Source organism: Pleuronectes platessa, chromosome 24 (assembly GCF_947347685.1).
Source record: "Pleuronectes platessa chromosome 24, fPlePla1.1, whole genome shotgun sequence".
Taxonomy (NCBI): domain Eukaryota; kingdom Metazoa; phylum Chordata; class Actinopteri; order Pleuronectiformes; family Pleuronectidae; genus Pleuronectes; species Pleuronectes platessa.
Window position 1 is genome coordinate 9,043,202 of NC_070649.1, and position 16,048 is coordinate 9,059,249.

General features: G+C 40.6%; 1 protein-coding gene across 2 annotated transcripts; it reads right to left on the minus strand.

Moving 5' to 3' along the window:
• Window positions 1–1,381: 1,381 nt before the first annotated feature.
• LOC128431243 (chloride intracellular channel protein 4) lies at window positions 1,382–10,101 on the minus strand. Of its 2 annotated transcripts, none has more exons than XM_053417504.1 (6): window positions 9,675–10,101; window positions 4,745–4,854; window positions 4,100–4,225; window positions 3,108–3,214; window positions 2,813–2,994; window positions 1,382–2,693 (listed from the first exon to the last, which is right to left on the minus strand). In XM_053417504.1, exons 1-6 carry the CDS (start codon window positions 10,050–10,052, stop codon window positions 2,532–2,534), a joined length of 1,065 nt encoding a protein of 354 aa, XP_053273479.1. In that variant the 5' UTR covers window positions 10,053–10,101; the 3' UTR covers window positions 1,382–2,531. The 2 variants fall into 2 exon arrangements, with proteins under 2 accessions (XP_053273479.1, XP_053273480.1); XM_053417505.1 differs by lacking the exon at window positions 9,675–10,101 and adding an exon at window positions 5,887–6,211.
• Between the last annotated feature and the right edge of the window lie 5,947 nt (window positions 10,102–16,048).

The following is a 16,048-nucleotide window of genomic DNA, read 5'->3' on the forward strand; positions in this document are numbered from 1 at the left end:
TATTGCTTTTAAGAATATGACATAAAATCCATTCAAAAAAATGTACCTTTAGTGACTACAGTATTAACAAAGTATTAGTACAAATCATAGTTGAAAGAAAGAGATTTTTATTTCTGCATAAAGTCTCTTATAGTTTAGTCCCCTACAAAATCATAGTTTGATGATAGAAAAATTAATAAATTGATGTATTTCAAAATGTGTTCATTTAAAAAGTGAGCTTCCCATGGGTTATACAGCATGTCTAGGTTCTGCAGTACTCAAATACTGTGTAAGTATCAAAGCACTCAATCCATGGAGAAATGCACTCCGCCCATATTCCAGACTTAAAAGAAGACTTTCTGATTTTTGTGATGTCACAATGAAACTCCAGAGCTATCCCTGCCATGCTGTCGTTGGAAATCCTCCATATGTGTTTTAATTGTGTTTATAATTAAGTACAGTAAAACGTTTTTTTTAAGTATTATTTTTCCATCGGCACATCCAAGCCTCCAAACTTTCACATTCAGAGGGTTTGAGTCCTGAGGTAACCTTGGTCCAGTCAACTCTGAGATTCTAACCTTGTCTTGCCACTCTGCTCCTGTGTGTGTGTGTGTGGGGGGAGGGGGGGGGGGGAGAGAGAGAGAGACTTATGTGACAGTATCTCAATCCATGTGTGTGCTATCAGGTTTGTAAATGTGAAATAGAATCATCACATGCATGCTGAGATTTGCGAATACGTGCAGGGATCTGCAAATGCACTTTCAGAATATATGTGAGCATGATCAGATTTTTGAACATATTTTTGCAACCGTAGACAAATCTGCAAGACAGAGAAATTCATTCAGTCTACAAGTGTACAGATCTCCATACAAATATATACAGATTTTTTTTAACACATTTACAAATCTGATGATACACACAGAAATTCTTACTACACATTTGCAGATGTCTGTATGCATTTGCAATTCTCAGGATGCTTTTGCTGATTATTATATAGATTTGCAAATCCAATAACGTGCACACAGCTTGAGATACAGTTACACAACTCTCCACACACAGAGACACACACACATAATGAATCTGATGCTATTCACTTAGAAAGTTTCTGTGGTATGCATTCTTTTAATTCAACCTAAATATGAAGCAACTGCTGATCCGATAACATGATGACAGTACTGCAAGTCACCACTGAGAGGCGCTCACGAGTCATTGACATGTCTCTACTTTGGTGTTACACTCAACATCATCATTTTATACAGAATATTTTGAGCTTCTAGCAATACGCGTCATTTTCGTGTTTGTACACCAAATATTCTTATTGAATGGCATGGTCACATAATTTAGAATTGCCAAGAAATGATTAATACAGACACACCGAGAATCATTGAAGCCAACTCACACAGTGATAAAATCAATATTTAATAAAGATGATCCCCCCCAGAGAGGATGTAAGGCCAGAACACAGCACATGGCGTCAGGGTTAGTAAATGTTGGACTGTAATGTTGAATATTAAAAAAAGGACAATCCTTTATAAGTTGTCCGAATCAGATTTGGAGGTTTGGGATGATGTTTCCTTCATTCTTGATTCTGACATCCCCAAAATACTTTCAGTTAAATGTAAAGTGGGCCAAATTTGATTTTATTTAAAACACAGCAAACAAAATGAGTCATTTTTTAATGAATCTAATACTTCTCAGCAGTCCCCACAATGCAATGCTTTCTCTACAAGACATTATGATTTACGTATCATGTCCTAATTAGATTCCTTTTAAATATCATGTCATTTTATACTCATAGAGACATTAGTAGTTTACATGTACCACTTTTAAAATGCAGTGATTAGATTGACAGTGACATCGTTTATATTTGAATGAGACTGCGATAAGGCTGGGACATAATTATATAACCAGTGTTCATTGACTGCTGGGAGAAAGTTAGAAACTGTTAAAACTCATATCACACAGAAAAGTCTGAAAACATACGATTCTAAATTTATCGCAGGCGTGAATGCGAGCGCGACTGGATGTGAAGCTTAACTGGCGACAATAGTGCGAATAACAGACTCCCATTGCACGTGTATATTTATTTTCAAATTTAGAGAAAAAGTGTTCATCAAAGGGTTTGATAAAAGTTGATTTCGAGTGATAACGCTACTTCTTTTGTTTCTCGCAGTGAACCTGGTCCTGCCATCGTCTGAGAAGTGAATCAAAAGGGAATCAGGAATTAATTCTGCAAGCAGATCTCTAATTTATAGATTACTTGTAGGACGATTAGCATAAAGATATTACAGATCACGGTGCAACCCAACCTGTGAGAGCACACACACACACACACACACACACACACACACACACAGGTACAATCAGCATGCATAGAATGAATAGATGTTTTGTTGCTTCTGCATCTCTTCATCTTCCTCCTCCCTTCTACTCTTCACAATTCGCTTCACCCAGACACCACACTCGTATTTCTCTCTGTTCTATTTCTCTTTATTTCTAACTTCCTCCCTGTTTTATTGCATTCATCCATCTCCATTCTTTCCTTCCTCTCCTCATTTGATCTGCTTTGCCACATCCAGGTAGGCAAATTCGATCTCCCGCTCAGCGGGGCGTGTGCTGGTGAACTCCTCCCTCTGATAGGCGCAGTTGAGATACCTCCACACCCCCGTCATCTCCGCCGGGATCTCAAAGCCGCGGTATTTCTTAGCTACGACCTAGAAACAGAGCAACGGGGACAGAATGGAGTTGAAAGGAGATGGGAACAGTCCGAATGCTCTCAAACTCCACACCGGTTATCTGGATGTAGAGCAGACAAATGAAAACGAGGCTGAACCTTGAGGATGTGTAGCTTAGGAAGGAGGTTGCAGTCAGCCAGGGTGAGCTCAGCCCCGTCTAGGAAGCTCCTGGAAGACTCGGGCAGGTCGCCTGGGGCGTAAGCATCGATCTGCTCAGGGAGGGGAGTCCGAAGGAAGTCATCAAGACGCCGTAGAGACTTTAGCAAGGCTTTCTCTAAGGCTGGGTGGATTCAGAGGTACGGAGAAAAACAGAAGTGGACAAATTACGAAATCATTCTAGGTCTCAACCCCAAAACACCGTTCAGGAAACAGCTCTATATAATTGTCTCTTACCGTCGTTGGTGTCTTTTCTCGGGTTCTTGATGTAAGCTGAGAACTTTGCAAACACGTCGATGCCGGCTGTGTTGGCCTCTCGATGTTTGGGAGCCAGTCTGGGGTAGCTAGCGTAAACAGACATCAGAGAGTCATTCTCAAACTTGTATCATTGAGGCGTGTGTGAGAATAATACATTTGGAATCATAGGTAAGGTATGAGGAGGCAAAATGTGTTGCAAGCAATAAAGGTTGTTACAGTGAAAGATTTTGTAAGGACTTGAATAAGCCTGATGAGAACAATGGAAGCTGTGGCCTAAAAACAACCAGAAAAGATTAACTGTGTGTGCCTCAAGAAAGGTTATTGAGATTTTCGTTTTAAAAAGATATTTTCTCTTGGAGCTGAAAATGCACCCAACTCCAGGGCTAAAATGTCCTCAAATAACAACCTAAACAGTCATATGTCCCTACACTGTGATCTGTTAAAGCCCCTAACCGACCCCTGGGCAAATATTGGGCACCTTATGTGTTTGGTTCTTTATAATTTAAGTCACAAAGACAGAATCTGGAAAACAGAATTAATTGTTTTTGTCGGGACAGAGGTGAAACTGGGGATTCATAGAGTGGGGACAAGACCATTCCCATTATAGGATCAAACTGATCACTCTGTATATATTTGGATTGATTAATCACGACGCATCCCTCTGAGGGGATGAGTGACCCTAACCATGGGCAAATCCCCCAACAACACTACAGAGCGAGCAGGTCCTCACACTGAGCCCTCAAATGTGCATTTATCTTTGTATGATGGATTTATGGACTTCAAGCTACAGTCTGATCACAACCTGCATTTACATCCTCAGTCAGAGTTGATTGGGTGAATAGATGATTGGATGTTAAATGCTTATTTGTTATGTTATGAATCATCTGCATTCGCCATGTCTCTACTCCACTCATTTATTCCGTTTTTTTGTAATCGCCACCCATCTGAATACACCATGTGTGTTTGCGTACCGCGGGGGGGTCAGTTTCTCTTCCAGGAACTCCTCGATCATGTTGACGTCAACCTTGACCTCGCCGTTGAAGGTCACAAATGGAGGGTTGGTTCCTGGAGCGAGGTCCTGCAGGTCAGCCGGCTTCCTGAAAAATGTAAAACACAGACGATCACAAAGTTTGCGATGACAACAATTGCACACTTCAATATGTTAAACAGATATTTTACCGAACTGTTGTTTCAACCAGTGGTGTTCAACTTTACATACACAGATATCTGTATCCTAATCTCATTATATATCATGACTTCTACCACGGGTTCGATCTCTCAATTGTGATTGGGCCAAAATAGCCATGTGACAGATTGGAAGATGATAAAAATAGGTGTAATATCAAATATATAGCTTGTTATAACAGGGAATGGTGTAGATATCATTTTTTAGTGCTAATTGTGGAAGGAAAAATTGTTTTTATTATTTATTATAATTTATTTTCCTGTATCAGGATACAAACGTGTGGATGTTTCAACTGTTACCTCAGATTTCGGAATTCTTACACACTGAATATTTAAGCGGGATTATTTTTTACTACACGTTTTCCGTTATTTTTACTATATTAATAATTCTCTCATGAGATTAGGAGTGCATGTTTAGATAGATAGATTACCGTTTGAGGTCGACAGTGGTGACGTTGAAGATGACTCCTTTAAGCCACAGGATCATGAAGAGTCTCTGAGAGAATGGACAGTTACCAATGCTCTCCCCGTCACTTCCTGCCTACACACACACACACACACATGCACACACACACACACACACACAGACACACACACACACACGCAAACACACACACACACACACACACGTAGAGACACACCCACACATGCACACACACACATGCCAGTTCGGAAAAAGAGCATGTTTTAGATCATCTTCCAATCCTGAGTGTCAGAGCCTCAAATTATCCACAGAATGAGTAATAATATATAAAAACAATGCATATGATAATGAAGCTATTCAGAAGGCGATCCCAGAAATATTAAATATAAACTAAGAGTGAATTCATTCTCCTTTATATGTTTGTCCCATCCGACAATAAGTGAGGCGCCACCAGCAATCGCAAACACAGACTCTTTTGACAGACCCACGCACTGAAGAGTGTGAGACCATCAGCCATCTTGGTTATGTGAGTGGAAGGGGAAGCCACTGCATTTGCAAACTTGTGAACCTGAATAGAGAAGATGTTCTCTGTGGTTGCATGGCACAGAGAGCCCACACACAAGAGGTAACAGTTTATTTTTTACTCAAATGAGCAACATTAGCTTGTTAAGAAGGACATAAAAACACATACAAAAAATTTGCTGTGGTGTATTTTTGCAATTATAAATATGAAAAATATTTTTTAAATGCTAAAAGCGAGGACACTGGACCAGAGGCTTGTTGACCACCACAGACATTACAATTGTGAACGCCACAGCTAGTCACAGCTTCCACTGGACATTGGCCAGAGGTCATCGACCACTGAGTCAGACAAAGACACGCCCCTTCCGCCATATCCCCCACACTTGTTGTCAACTTGGGTCACATGAAACCTGAGCCAACTATATGGATGAAGCCCAAGAGATGAAGTTAAAAGCTCCAATAAAGGTAGTAACACTACCTTGAGTTTAAGATGCTTTGGTAAACTATTGCTCCCAATGGTCAACATAGAAGTATGAGCATTTAGCACCTGGCCTGACACTGACTTTTCAAAAACAATGCTTCAGGGAATATAATCAGGAGGATGTACATATTTACAACATCACTTACCTTAACAAACAACTCAATGGTAGGAAAGCCAAGTTTTTTAACTGTTACGTCGTACCAGGACATGGTGGACAGTCCATGTGTCACACTTTAAAGAGACATTTTTCTTAGCCTCCCAAGTATAATCCACTATTAATCCGTATCGCCCGCTTGGTCATCTTCCACTTAAGCCATGAAAACAAAACACCAGTTCCACGTCTGTGTGTGTCTGTGTGTCTCTGACTCGCGGTCAAGTTTGTGTGAAGTTGGAAGGCGCAGAACAGAGGCTCACAATTTTTCAGAGAGGAGTGGGTGGCAATGGAATCTCAACTCCAGCACACACACACACACACACACAAAAACACACACACACTTGCAAATGGAGCCATCCCAGCATCCCATCAGTCTGACATTATGCAGGATTCTAAATTCGTCTTTGCAGTGAGATCTGATCCTCCACTTGCTGCAGCCATTTTTAATTTTCTCTCATAAATCCTCACCACATTAACTCTCCCAGATGACAAAATGTGTGGTCCCACTACAGGTATATTTATTCCCTGAATATTACTCATGACCGTCACAAGATGCAAGTTTCACTTCACTATAACAGCAGGCCCAAGTGAACACAACACTGTTGAAGCCTTACAAGTTCCAACATCAATGAAGGCATCACCATTCTAGACTATGCAGCTGGTGCAACAGCGAATGACTGATCATTGTTTAAGCTTGTACAACGGTAAGTGAATGCAACACTTCAGTACATAAACCATTCAAAGCAATTCAGCACCGATAACAATAGGGAACGCATCGGATGTTCTGCTCTCTGCTGTCAAATCAATTCATGTCAAATTCAAATCAAGCTTTTAGGTAATTTTAATCATATTTTCACAAATATGGTGGACTGAAAAACAATTTCTCTCAGGCTGATGTGTGGGACAATAAAACAATAAACACAGCCCTGCAAATACTTATTTTATCTTTTAAGTTGTACTGTGAGTATTGGCAGTACACGTGTTATCAAATCGATGATGCTTTCTTAATGTGCTTATTTTTTGACTGTTTGCATGTGTTTTCTTAAATTACAGATCTCGTTTTATTTGAGGCTAACATCTGATTCTCTACTCAGGCATGAAATGGATATAAAGATGGGCGACAATACAGCTTCATCAAAGGGAAGACCAAAGCCTCACAGTCTTCTCCTTGGTTGCTGGATATAGTGGGTCATCATAAACCCCACCTCCTCCTTGTTGGCAGATCGGACATGGAGTCAAGACACATATCAAATAAAAAAATGTCAAAGTGTGAGGCTGATCAAATAAACAGGGTTTTCGAGATATGGTCTCCACATACAGACAGAGATTTGGGGAATTAGCCAATAGATTAGATAAATACACGCCGACTCATTATTGTTCAAGCATTTGTATCTGGGAAATTTTGGCTTCACTTCTGGATAGTGGGATGTAGTGGAGACGTGACGTCCATCTTTCCATACAGTCTATGTCCTCAGACCTTTAATGGATCATTTGTCTCATTCCAACATCTCTCTCTGTCCTCTGACCCCCCACGTCTTCTCGCCTTCATTGCACCTCTTATTGTCATTTGAGGGGCCTTTCTTATCCCTCTTTCCACCTTAATATACACACATTCCAATGAGTCATGACCAAAGGTAAAATGCCTCCTTATTGCTCCCTTTTATTTCAATCTTCTCTCAGAGTTCAATGCACACCCGCCACACTAAGAATCTTTTTATTTATTTTCGGGGGGCCTACTGGGGGGTAAGGCTAAGTGCAGCTCAAAGGATCAACAGTAGACTGATTAACTGGAAACAGACCTGATTTTAATAATAGTCAAATAAAGGCCTTATACGTATATATAAAAAACAGTGAGGAATCATGGATTACTTGTTCTTGTTGTCCTTGTTGGGCTTGTTTACCGCCTGTCAAACATGATGTAAAGGCAGTATTTATTTGTGTTGTTGTTGCACCGCTGTGTGACCAGACCTCTCAGGACCAAACAGCAGGGTAATCAGCTTGTGGAGTGAGAATGCAGAGATTAACCCTGCATGCTACTGGCAACAGCATAGAACTGTAGTACTGTTCAGCCATTAGTACCTTGAACCTGGTTCCTTGGACACGTCCTAGAGGCTGTAATTGTATAGTCTGTATTCATGATAATATCTATCTTAAACCTCATTTTGTGCATGTTCCTATAAATGTATGGACTATTGGTCTTTTGTCTCAGTAGGGGTGAACAAAGCCAGTCTGAGCTGTGTACATTGAGGGCTGCCGAGTCCAAGAAACCCAGAAAGATGCTTGACCTTTTCCACAATATTTCCATCCACCTCAGTCTATGCTGCCAGCAGAGTCTTTGACAAAGGAAGCCATTGTTTGACTGTGAGCTCCCACAGAGAACAAGCTCGCTGTGTGTATGTGTGAAGCAGCTCTCAGATATTAGTGCATTTTTTAGCTTGGTGTTAAACCTCTCTGCTGACCCTCAGGTGGCTTTTATTCTCACCTCAGTTAGGAATGTGCTGCTTAACCACAGAGCAAAACCTCTCTGTGTGTATGTGTGCAGGTTGAGACGATCTATACATTAGCATTTATTGCAGAGGTTAGGGAAATAACAACTAACTGTTATAATTATCACAAAACAAAGGTCACATTTCTAGCAAGGATGCTGCATTTGCTAAAATTCCATGAATATGATGGAGTATAGTGCATTCCAATTACTTTGTCCACTACTTTTAGAATGGCATGCGTGCAGCATTGTAGGATACCTTGCCAGATGGATTAGGATATCACTGTCTTAATGGGATAAGGTAAGCAGATCAAGATAGGTTGTCTCCCTCACTTGCTCTTTCTGCATCGCACACACAAGCAAACACATAAACACATGCGAGCGCACGTAAACACACACAAACACACGCACCCACAAAACAAAGTTGACCACTTAATAAAACGCCAACAACAATGAATACTCCTCAGAGAAAATATGCGGACATGAAACTTTCTGAAAAGTACTTAAAGGGCTCCACAGTTTTCATGGATACATGCTTGTCTGAAAAGAGAAGAGGTTTTTCCAACAAGAGCATTACTATTCAAAATATACAGGAGAAGTGTACAGAATGTATAGTGTCCAGCTGCTAGCCTTATGTGCCATGGTTCTTTTTTTCAATGGGCGTCCTGCAAGAGTGCTTGTCTGGGATCATGTCCATTGGACCATAGCTTGGCCAAAGAATGGCCTAAGATTGATGACTGTCTCTGGATAAATGTCACTCAAAGAACACTGGTCCAAAGCTGTTCATGTGCTGCTGTTATCTGACCTGGGGGCAGTCGAGTACAGCCTGGAGCAAGCTTACAGCTTGGGCCTGTATAGTGCCAAAAGGTACAAGTGCACTGACACTTACCCAGCTGGATACCAATGTTCTCTCAGATATAATATAGTTACCAAACCGATTTCCTACGCTGAATGAATATATCAAGGAGAGTACATGTCAGGTGTAGTGGATCCTGCATGAAGCCCATTTATGAGTATTCCAATCCAGAGCATTCAGTTTCAGTAAGCGGCTATACCTGCAACATGTCAACACACTTCATTATCGGTGAACCCAACAGTGGTAGGTTACTGTGGTGTCAGTGTATGCTTGAGCATTGATGTGTATCTGAGTGTAATACAGGAAAATTATAAACTTATTAAAAATGTGGTACTGAATTGGATAATGGAGGAACCCTCAGTTTTCAACCTAAAGTGTTATTGACCCAGGGTGGCCATTTGACAGGTGTACATAACTGAGTTTTAAAGAGGCTCATTACCTTGACATAGAGTGAGATCTCATAGTCCTGATCTTGGGGTGTTCTGCTGTTCCTGTGAACAGGAGAGAAAGGGCTGTTCACTCTCCTGTGAAGGATGTGTTTCACCTCCTCGTTCTTCTCCTCTGTCATCTCCTCCCGCTGTGGGAAGTATGAATGGCCATCCTCGAGCAGCACCACTCGCTTTCTCTTCACATGCTCATCTCTTTTTTTGGGCAGGGATTCATCTTTTATCACTGACTTCAGCTCTTTAATCCAGTCCTCCCTCCTTAGCAGACTCTTCTCCTCCGGTGATGCTTCCTTCCTCCATTCCTTCCTCCCGCTGTCAGTGTCCCATTTGTCTTTTTTTACTGGCTTCAAATCTTTCCTCCAGTCTTTCATTTCTGTTGCTCTCTCGTCCTCAGGCTGATTTATTCTCGGTGACAGCAATCTTGCTGTCCCCCGTCCCTCTTTCCTGACTGGTTGTGGCTCGGGAGACAAGATCCCATTCTCCATTTCTTGCTGCAGTCCTTTAACTCCTCCATTTGTATCTAACTCTTCTGCTGTGTTGGCATCTTTTTGATTCTTTTCCTTCTCTTCCTCTCCTTCTACATCTTTTTGCTTCTCATCTTTTTCTTCACTTAGTTCAACCGTCTCAACTTCTCTCTTTTGACATTCCTCCTTTGTCTCCATTATGCGTTCTTCAGAAGGGACTGAAAGGGCGGAAGGCTTTTGATCATAAAGATCACCAGTCTCTTCAATCTCATCATCTAAAACTGTCACAGGTTCTTCTGCTGTATCTACTCCTCCCACCGATTCGTCTAATTGACTCCCACTCTCATCAGTCTTCTCTCTTGGATGCTCTCTCAAGTTGTCTGCCCATGCTTCTATGAGCAGTTGTGAAAGATGTTGCTGAAAATCACCACCACCACTCTGTTTTGTGGATTCCTTCTCCTCTGACTTGACTTCACCTCCTGGTTGGTCTAGTTCAACTTCACCCTCTTCCTCCAGTTCAAAGGCCTCCTCCACCTGATCCAAATGCACATCTTGCTGTGTGTCTAAAGGTAGCTCCTCTGCACTCTGCCCTTCTGGTTCTGGAGGGCCTGCCATAGCCTGGGTTTCAAGCTCAACATTAGATCCTTCCTGCATTTCTTCATCACCTCTCCCGCTGTACACTTCCTCACCCATTAACTCTTGAATAACATGACTCGTGTTCTCCTCCTCCTCTATAAGTCTTCCTGCCTCTTCGTGAGAATTAACCCCAACCTGTTGCACTTGCTCTTTCTGGTTAATCCCTTCGTCAGTCCATCCATCTGTCTGTGACGGCTCTTCGTTGGGTACAAAAGCTAACTCTGGTTGCTCTACCTCTATATGTGCTTCACCCACCTTGTCTGGAACATCAGGCACAATTATTGCATCCATCATTAACTCCATGGTTCCTTCATCCTCAATGTTTGCTTCTATGGGATCCTTATGTTGCCAGACAATGTTGTTATTAGTCGGTTGAAATTCCTGTTTGCCAGATTCTGAGTTGATCTTCTCATTTGTATTAGTCATGCCATCTTGATTCTCACTGGCTAACTGGTTGGTCTGAATGTCCACCACCTCCATTATACCAGGTGAATTGAATGGTGTGCCACTATTGTCAACAGAGGTTTGGCATAGATCATTTTGAATATTGACTTGTTCATCTGGGCACGTGGTAACAAAGATTGAATCTGTTGTTGAATCCTCAATGATTTCTATCACCTCACTATGAGTGAGAAGAACAACTTCTGTTTTGTCGGTGTCATCAGTAGACAACTGCACATCCTCCCCTGGCTCCTCTATAATACTTAATTCTTGAAGGTTATCTGTATCCTCTGTAGTGGACACAACCTGGTGGTCTTCTAACTCATCATCTCCTTCATTAGTCTCTTCCTCCCTTGTCTCTGTTTTGGAACTTTCAATGAAGGCCTCTTGGGTATTCTCTTTACTTTCTGCAACCTCATTTTCTCCAAATATCTGATCTTGAGAGACAATACTGAATGACGATAACTGACATGTACTCTCAGTCATTGCCTTTGTGTCTTTAAACTCTTCTTCTTCTTCTTCTTCTTCTTCTTCTTCTTCTTCTTCTTCTTCTTCTTTGTCTTTACATTCTTTCTGTCTTGATTGGTCCTCCATCTTTTCATGCTCTTCATCTGCCGTTTCTAGTCCTCCCTCCCCCTTTTCCTGTAGTGTTTCACTCCCTCCTTCCCCCTCTTTATATTCTCCATTTGGTAACTGATCCTCTTGTATAATCCCCACTTCCTCCCTTTCATCCTGTGCTCCAGGTTTGTCTTTTTCACGCTCCTGTCCTGCTTCAGCCATCATCAAAACGTCCTCCCCTACCTCCTCAGCTAGTTCCACCTCATCATCTTCCTCTTCTCCTTCCTCACCCTCTCTTCCTTTCTGGGTGTCCAGGTCTGAAGAAACACCCATTGGGCTGTGTACAATGGCAGCATTTGATATGTCTTGGTTTGGGCAGGAGCCTGATTGAGCCATAGGAAATTCCTAGGAAAAGATGGAACTCTTATTCAGGAAGGGTTGGTTGCTAAACTCGTAGGATCAGTATGCAGTTCCACAGATGTACAATTGATTTTAGAGCTACTTAGACTAAAAATGCTGAATGGTAACAGTTCCCAGATTAGGGCAAAAGGTAACGCCAACGTTAAAACACATAGACTAGACCCAGTATTTCAAAAACCATAAACAAAGTATCTCACGGTTTGTTTCAGAGCAAGAAATAAGGAGCAGAAATAAAGTTTCCAAGTGTTTCCCAGGTCGCAAGAATACTCAAATCCTGGAATAGCTCCCAACTTGCAATGTGAAGGGTGGTTTCAGAGGAGTCCGGGTTTTCAGAATAAATCCAAGATGCTTCTGAGAATGTTTGAAATCTTTGGAAATTGTGGAAAGTCAGTATGATTCCCAGGAAGGTCCAAATTTCCACGCTAGAGAGATGTTCAACTCAATCGATTGTAAGACAATGAGTATTATTTAGGCATGCAGGTTTAGGGCCTGTAAGTAGAAACTCCTTTTTTGCCTTGCTTCTCCCTATAGGGCTCTCAAAACTGTACTGCACCTTAAGAACAGTTAGAGCTCTCTCTCTCCCTCTGTCCCTCTTTCCCTCTCTCTTTCCAGAGGATTACAAAGAGGCTGATCCCCACATGACCAGGAGCTTAAACCACCAGGGACCAGCACCACTTAATGAAGTTCCTCAAAAACACATAAACTCTACATATGCCAGACAAACATTAGCATATACTAACTCCAAATTTCCAGCTAAATAACCCTTCAAAAGTTTGCTTATGGTGCTAGTTTATCAATTGTTTGCTTTCTATTTCCACACTTTAATTTCTAAAGCTGTTGTATAATCTTGTTTATTGAAATTAAATTCGGTATGGCACTATACTGTAGCTCTCTTACAGCGAGAACAAGGCTGTATGAAAATAAGAAATGGGAAAAATGTTTTTATCCACATTATTATTTATGCTCACCTTCATTAAATGAAGATTACAAGATTATGCCAATTGCAGTATTTTTTTCTAAAAACATTTGTAAGTACAGCCTTCCATAAGTGAGAGACTGCAACTAGCCTCTCACCTGCGTGACGAGTGGAGCAGCAAACAAAATAAACCCCAACATAATGTTTTGAGGCTCTTGACCCTTATTAGTAGGTTAGTTATTGTTTGTGGAAAGTTATATTTGACATAAAATACACAGGTAATGGCAGAACAGACTGTATTTACTAAAACAATACAGAGGAAGACTACAAAACACTATTGTACCTTCAGCTTCCTGTTTGCCATTGGCAGGACTGAATTCTGGCTCTTACTTGTCTATGGCGCCTCCCTATGGCAAAAAAGCTCAGTGTTCTCACATCACCATTACTCTGGGAAGATTTGATCATTATTATTCATGACTTGTTTTCAACCCTACATGGTAATAAGGAAAAATCTAGTACTTCTTACAGTTGTAAGAGTGTTGTGTCTGCTTCAGTGATTCCATGCATTCGATTAGGACTTGATGAGGGGAGTCTGCAGTGGAAACAGATTTATCCAGACGATATCGACATAAAAGGTGGGAATTGCCATCTAAGGGATTTTTTTTATTAGGGTGAACAATATTTCAAAAAAGGAAAATGGGGATTTTGGGGGAGTATAACTGTTTTTATTCCACAGCCTTAAAAATTGCCTATGGCACGTTTTCCAATGGGTGAACGTGTGACTGATCATCTCGCGTTTATCCTGATAACTTCACAGAAATAAACTGCGTTGCTTATTTAAGTGCATTGGAGACGTACATAGGAAAGCGGCCTTTTTGTCCCTATGGCGCGTTTAAGGCCTATTTTTACCGGAGGCATCATGCTATTGCTCCTGCCGGAACTGCTTCTGTCAGAACGACTTTTGCCGTCAACGTTACTCATTATACATGCGGAACGGCGCTTTTTTAGGATTTAATAGCTCATTTAAATGAGCATATTGTGGAGGGACTTGCCATAACATGTCCAGTGAGGGTTCGGTCAATGTAGCACGTGCTTGTCTAGCTCGTCGTGTGTGCGGGGCAATTAGCCACCAAGCTAGCTAGCTAATGACAGCAATGCTGTTGGCTACATGTGAGATAGTTTAATTTAGTGCGTTGAAAGTGTATTTTCTTTCTTCAACTCATCTGAAGGGATGAAGGTCAGATAGTTTCATTTTTGAAAACTGATTTGGGGAAATAATTCTCTCTAAAAACTTGTTGAAGCTTCCTCTCTTATAACAGGTACTTGTGATTTCACTGTTTTTGTGTTATTCCAGGGAAAGATGAAGCTGATTCCGGCTTTCTTGGTATGGAAAGGATACGTGGATGTTGTTTATATACAGTATTTATTTGCGTGAAACCAGGAATCCTTACCACTTGACCAAGGCTTCATTTCTGGATACGGGGAGGAAGTGAAGACATGTCATCCATTTTCATCGATACTAGTAACACAGACTATTTAAAGAACAATTTAAAATCCCATTACTGTCAAATATTGAAGTTTAAATAAAACAAGTTTGATTGTCCAATTGTATGTTATTACTATTATTGTTATTATTATAATAATCCTTGGCAGTTGATGAATTATTGACACATTTTTGCTATAGGATTAATCAGTTGGTACAAGTTGATCAACTTTACACAGTATACCCTGGAACGAAATATAAAAATATATAAGCTTAAAAATACTGAAACTTTTAGAACTGATGCCACCTAGCTCTGGGAAAGTGAGGGAATGAAAGAGTAATTAAAGGAATGAAGTAAACAATTTTATTCATATATATATATATATAAAAAAAATAAGCAACACAACCACCAAAATCATTTCAACTTCTGTTTGGGGACAACAAACCTAATCCAAACAAACAGTTTATGCTTAGAATTTAGTTAGGGTCAAATACTGTAGATGTATTATGGTCATAGATAAATTTGCAGCTGTGGATAATTAATACACCTTATAATTTACTTAACTGCAGTTCAACGCATCCTCTTAAGAAAACAAGACAAGTTTGTATCGGTGTGTGCACGTGTTTCCCAAATTTCAGATTCTACATGCGACCACAAAACAGTTCCCCTCCCAGTTACCATGGGAACAGTGCACTTTCCCATTCCTCCCCATGTATGGTGTTTCCCTCGTTTCATTTCTACTCTTTTCTTCTGTTTGTCTCACCGTACTACGTCAATTATTCTTACTACTTATTATTAATATCTATGAAAACTTGTGTGTATGCATCAGTATGTTTTTGGAAGCATCTCTGCACGGAAGGCTTGTTCAACCGCACATGCACTGTCATACATAGACTATGATGACCACATCAATAGCCAATCGTGGTATTGGTACCTGCTGGAGTGGGCTTCAACCAATGGGGGAGGCTCTCAGATGATGAACAGAAGGGATACAGCGCCATGGAAACGGCAGAGGGTGCCATTTGAAAACAGCACACTCTAGTGGCACCAGATGTCTTTGTTTATCACCATCTGCAAGTTTAACCTTCTGCCTGAGAACACGTTTATTTATTTTCTGTTTCTCAACTCAAACTTTGTTTTGGTTAGTTCTTCTCTTTAGTTTTTCGCATCACCTGAGAGAGCAAATCATCCTCATTATGAAGTGTTTACATTTATTTTACCATGGAATAATGAATAGGTAGGATATTTTATAAGTATATTCTTACACTGATAAGTCAAACCTCAAACATTGTGTAGTCAGCAATCAGAATGCACAAGGCCTTAAAACGGCACAATCACATATTCTATATTGCATATTTATAGAACATCCTACATTGCAATACATATTCTATTATGTATTTAAAATTCTGTTTCTATTATTTGAATTCTTATTACATGACCCCCTTGTG

Excerpts from the sequence above, each read along its gene's own strand:
- LOC128431243 (XM_053417504.1), bottom strand. The coding sequence starts at position 10,052 with ATGAAAGACTGGAGGAAAGATTTGAAGCCAGTAAAAAAAGACAAATGG. Across the intron at positions 4,855-9,674 it reads AGATCTCACTCTATGTCAAG|GCAGGAAGTGACGGGGAGAG; the intron begins GTAATGAGCCTC and ends GTGTGTGTGTAG. Across the intron at positions 2,694-2,812 it reads CTAAGCTACACATCCTCAAG|GTCGTAGCTAAGAAATACCG; the intron begins GTTCAGCCTCGT and ends CTCTGTTTCTAG.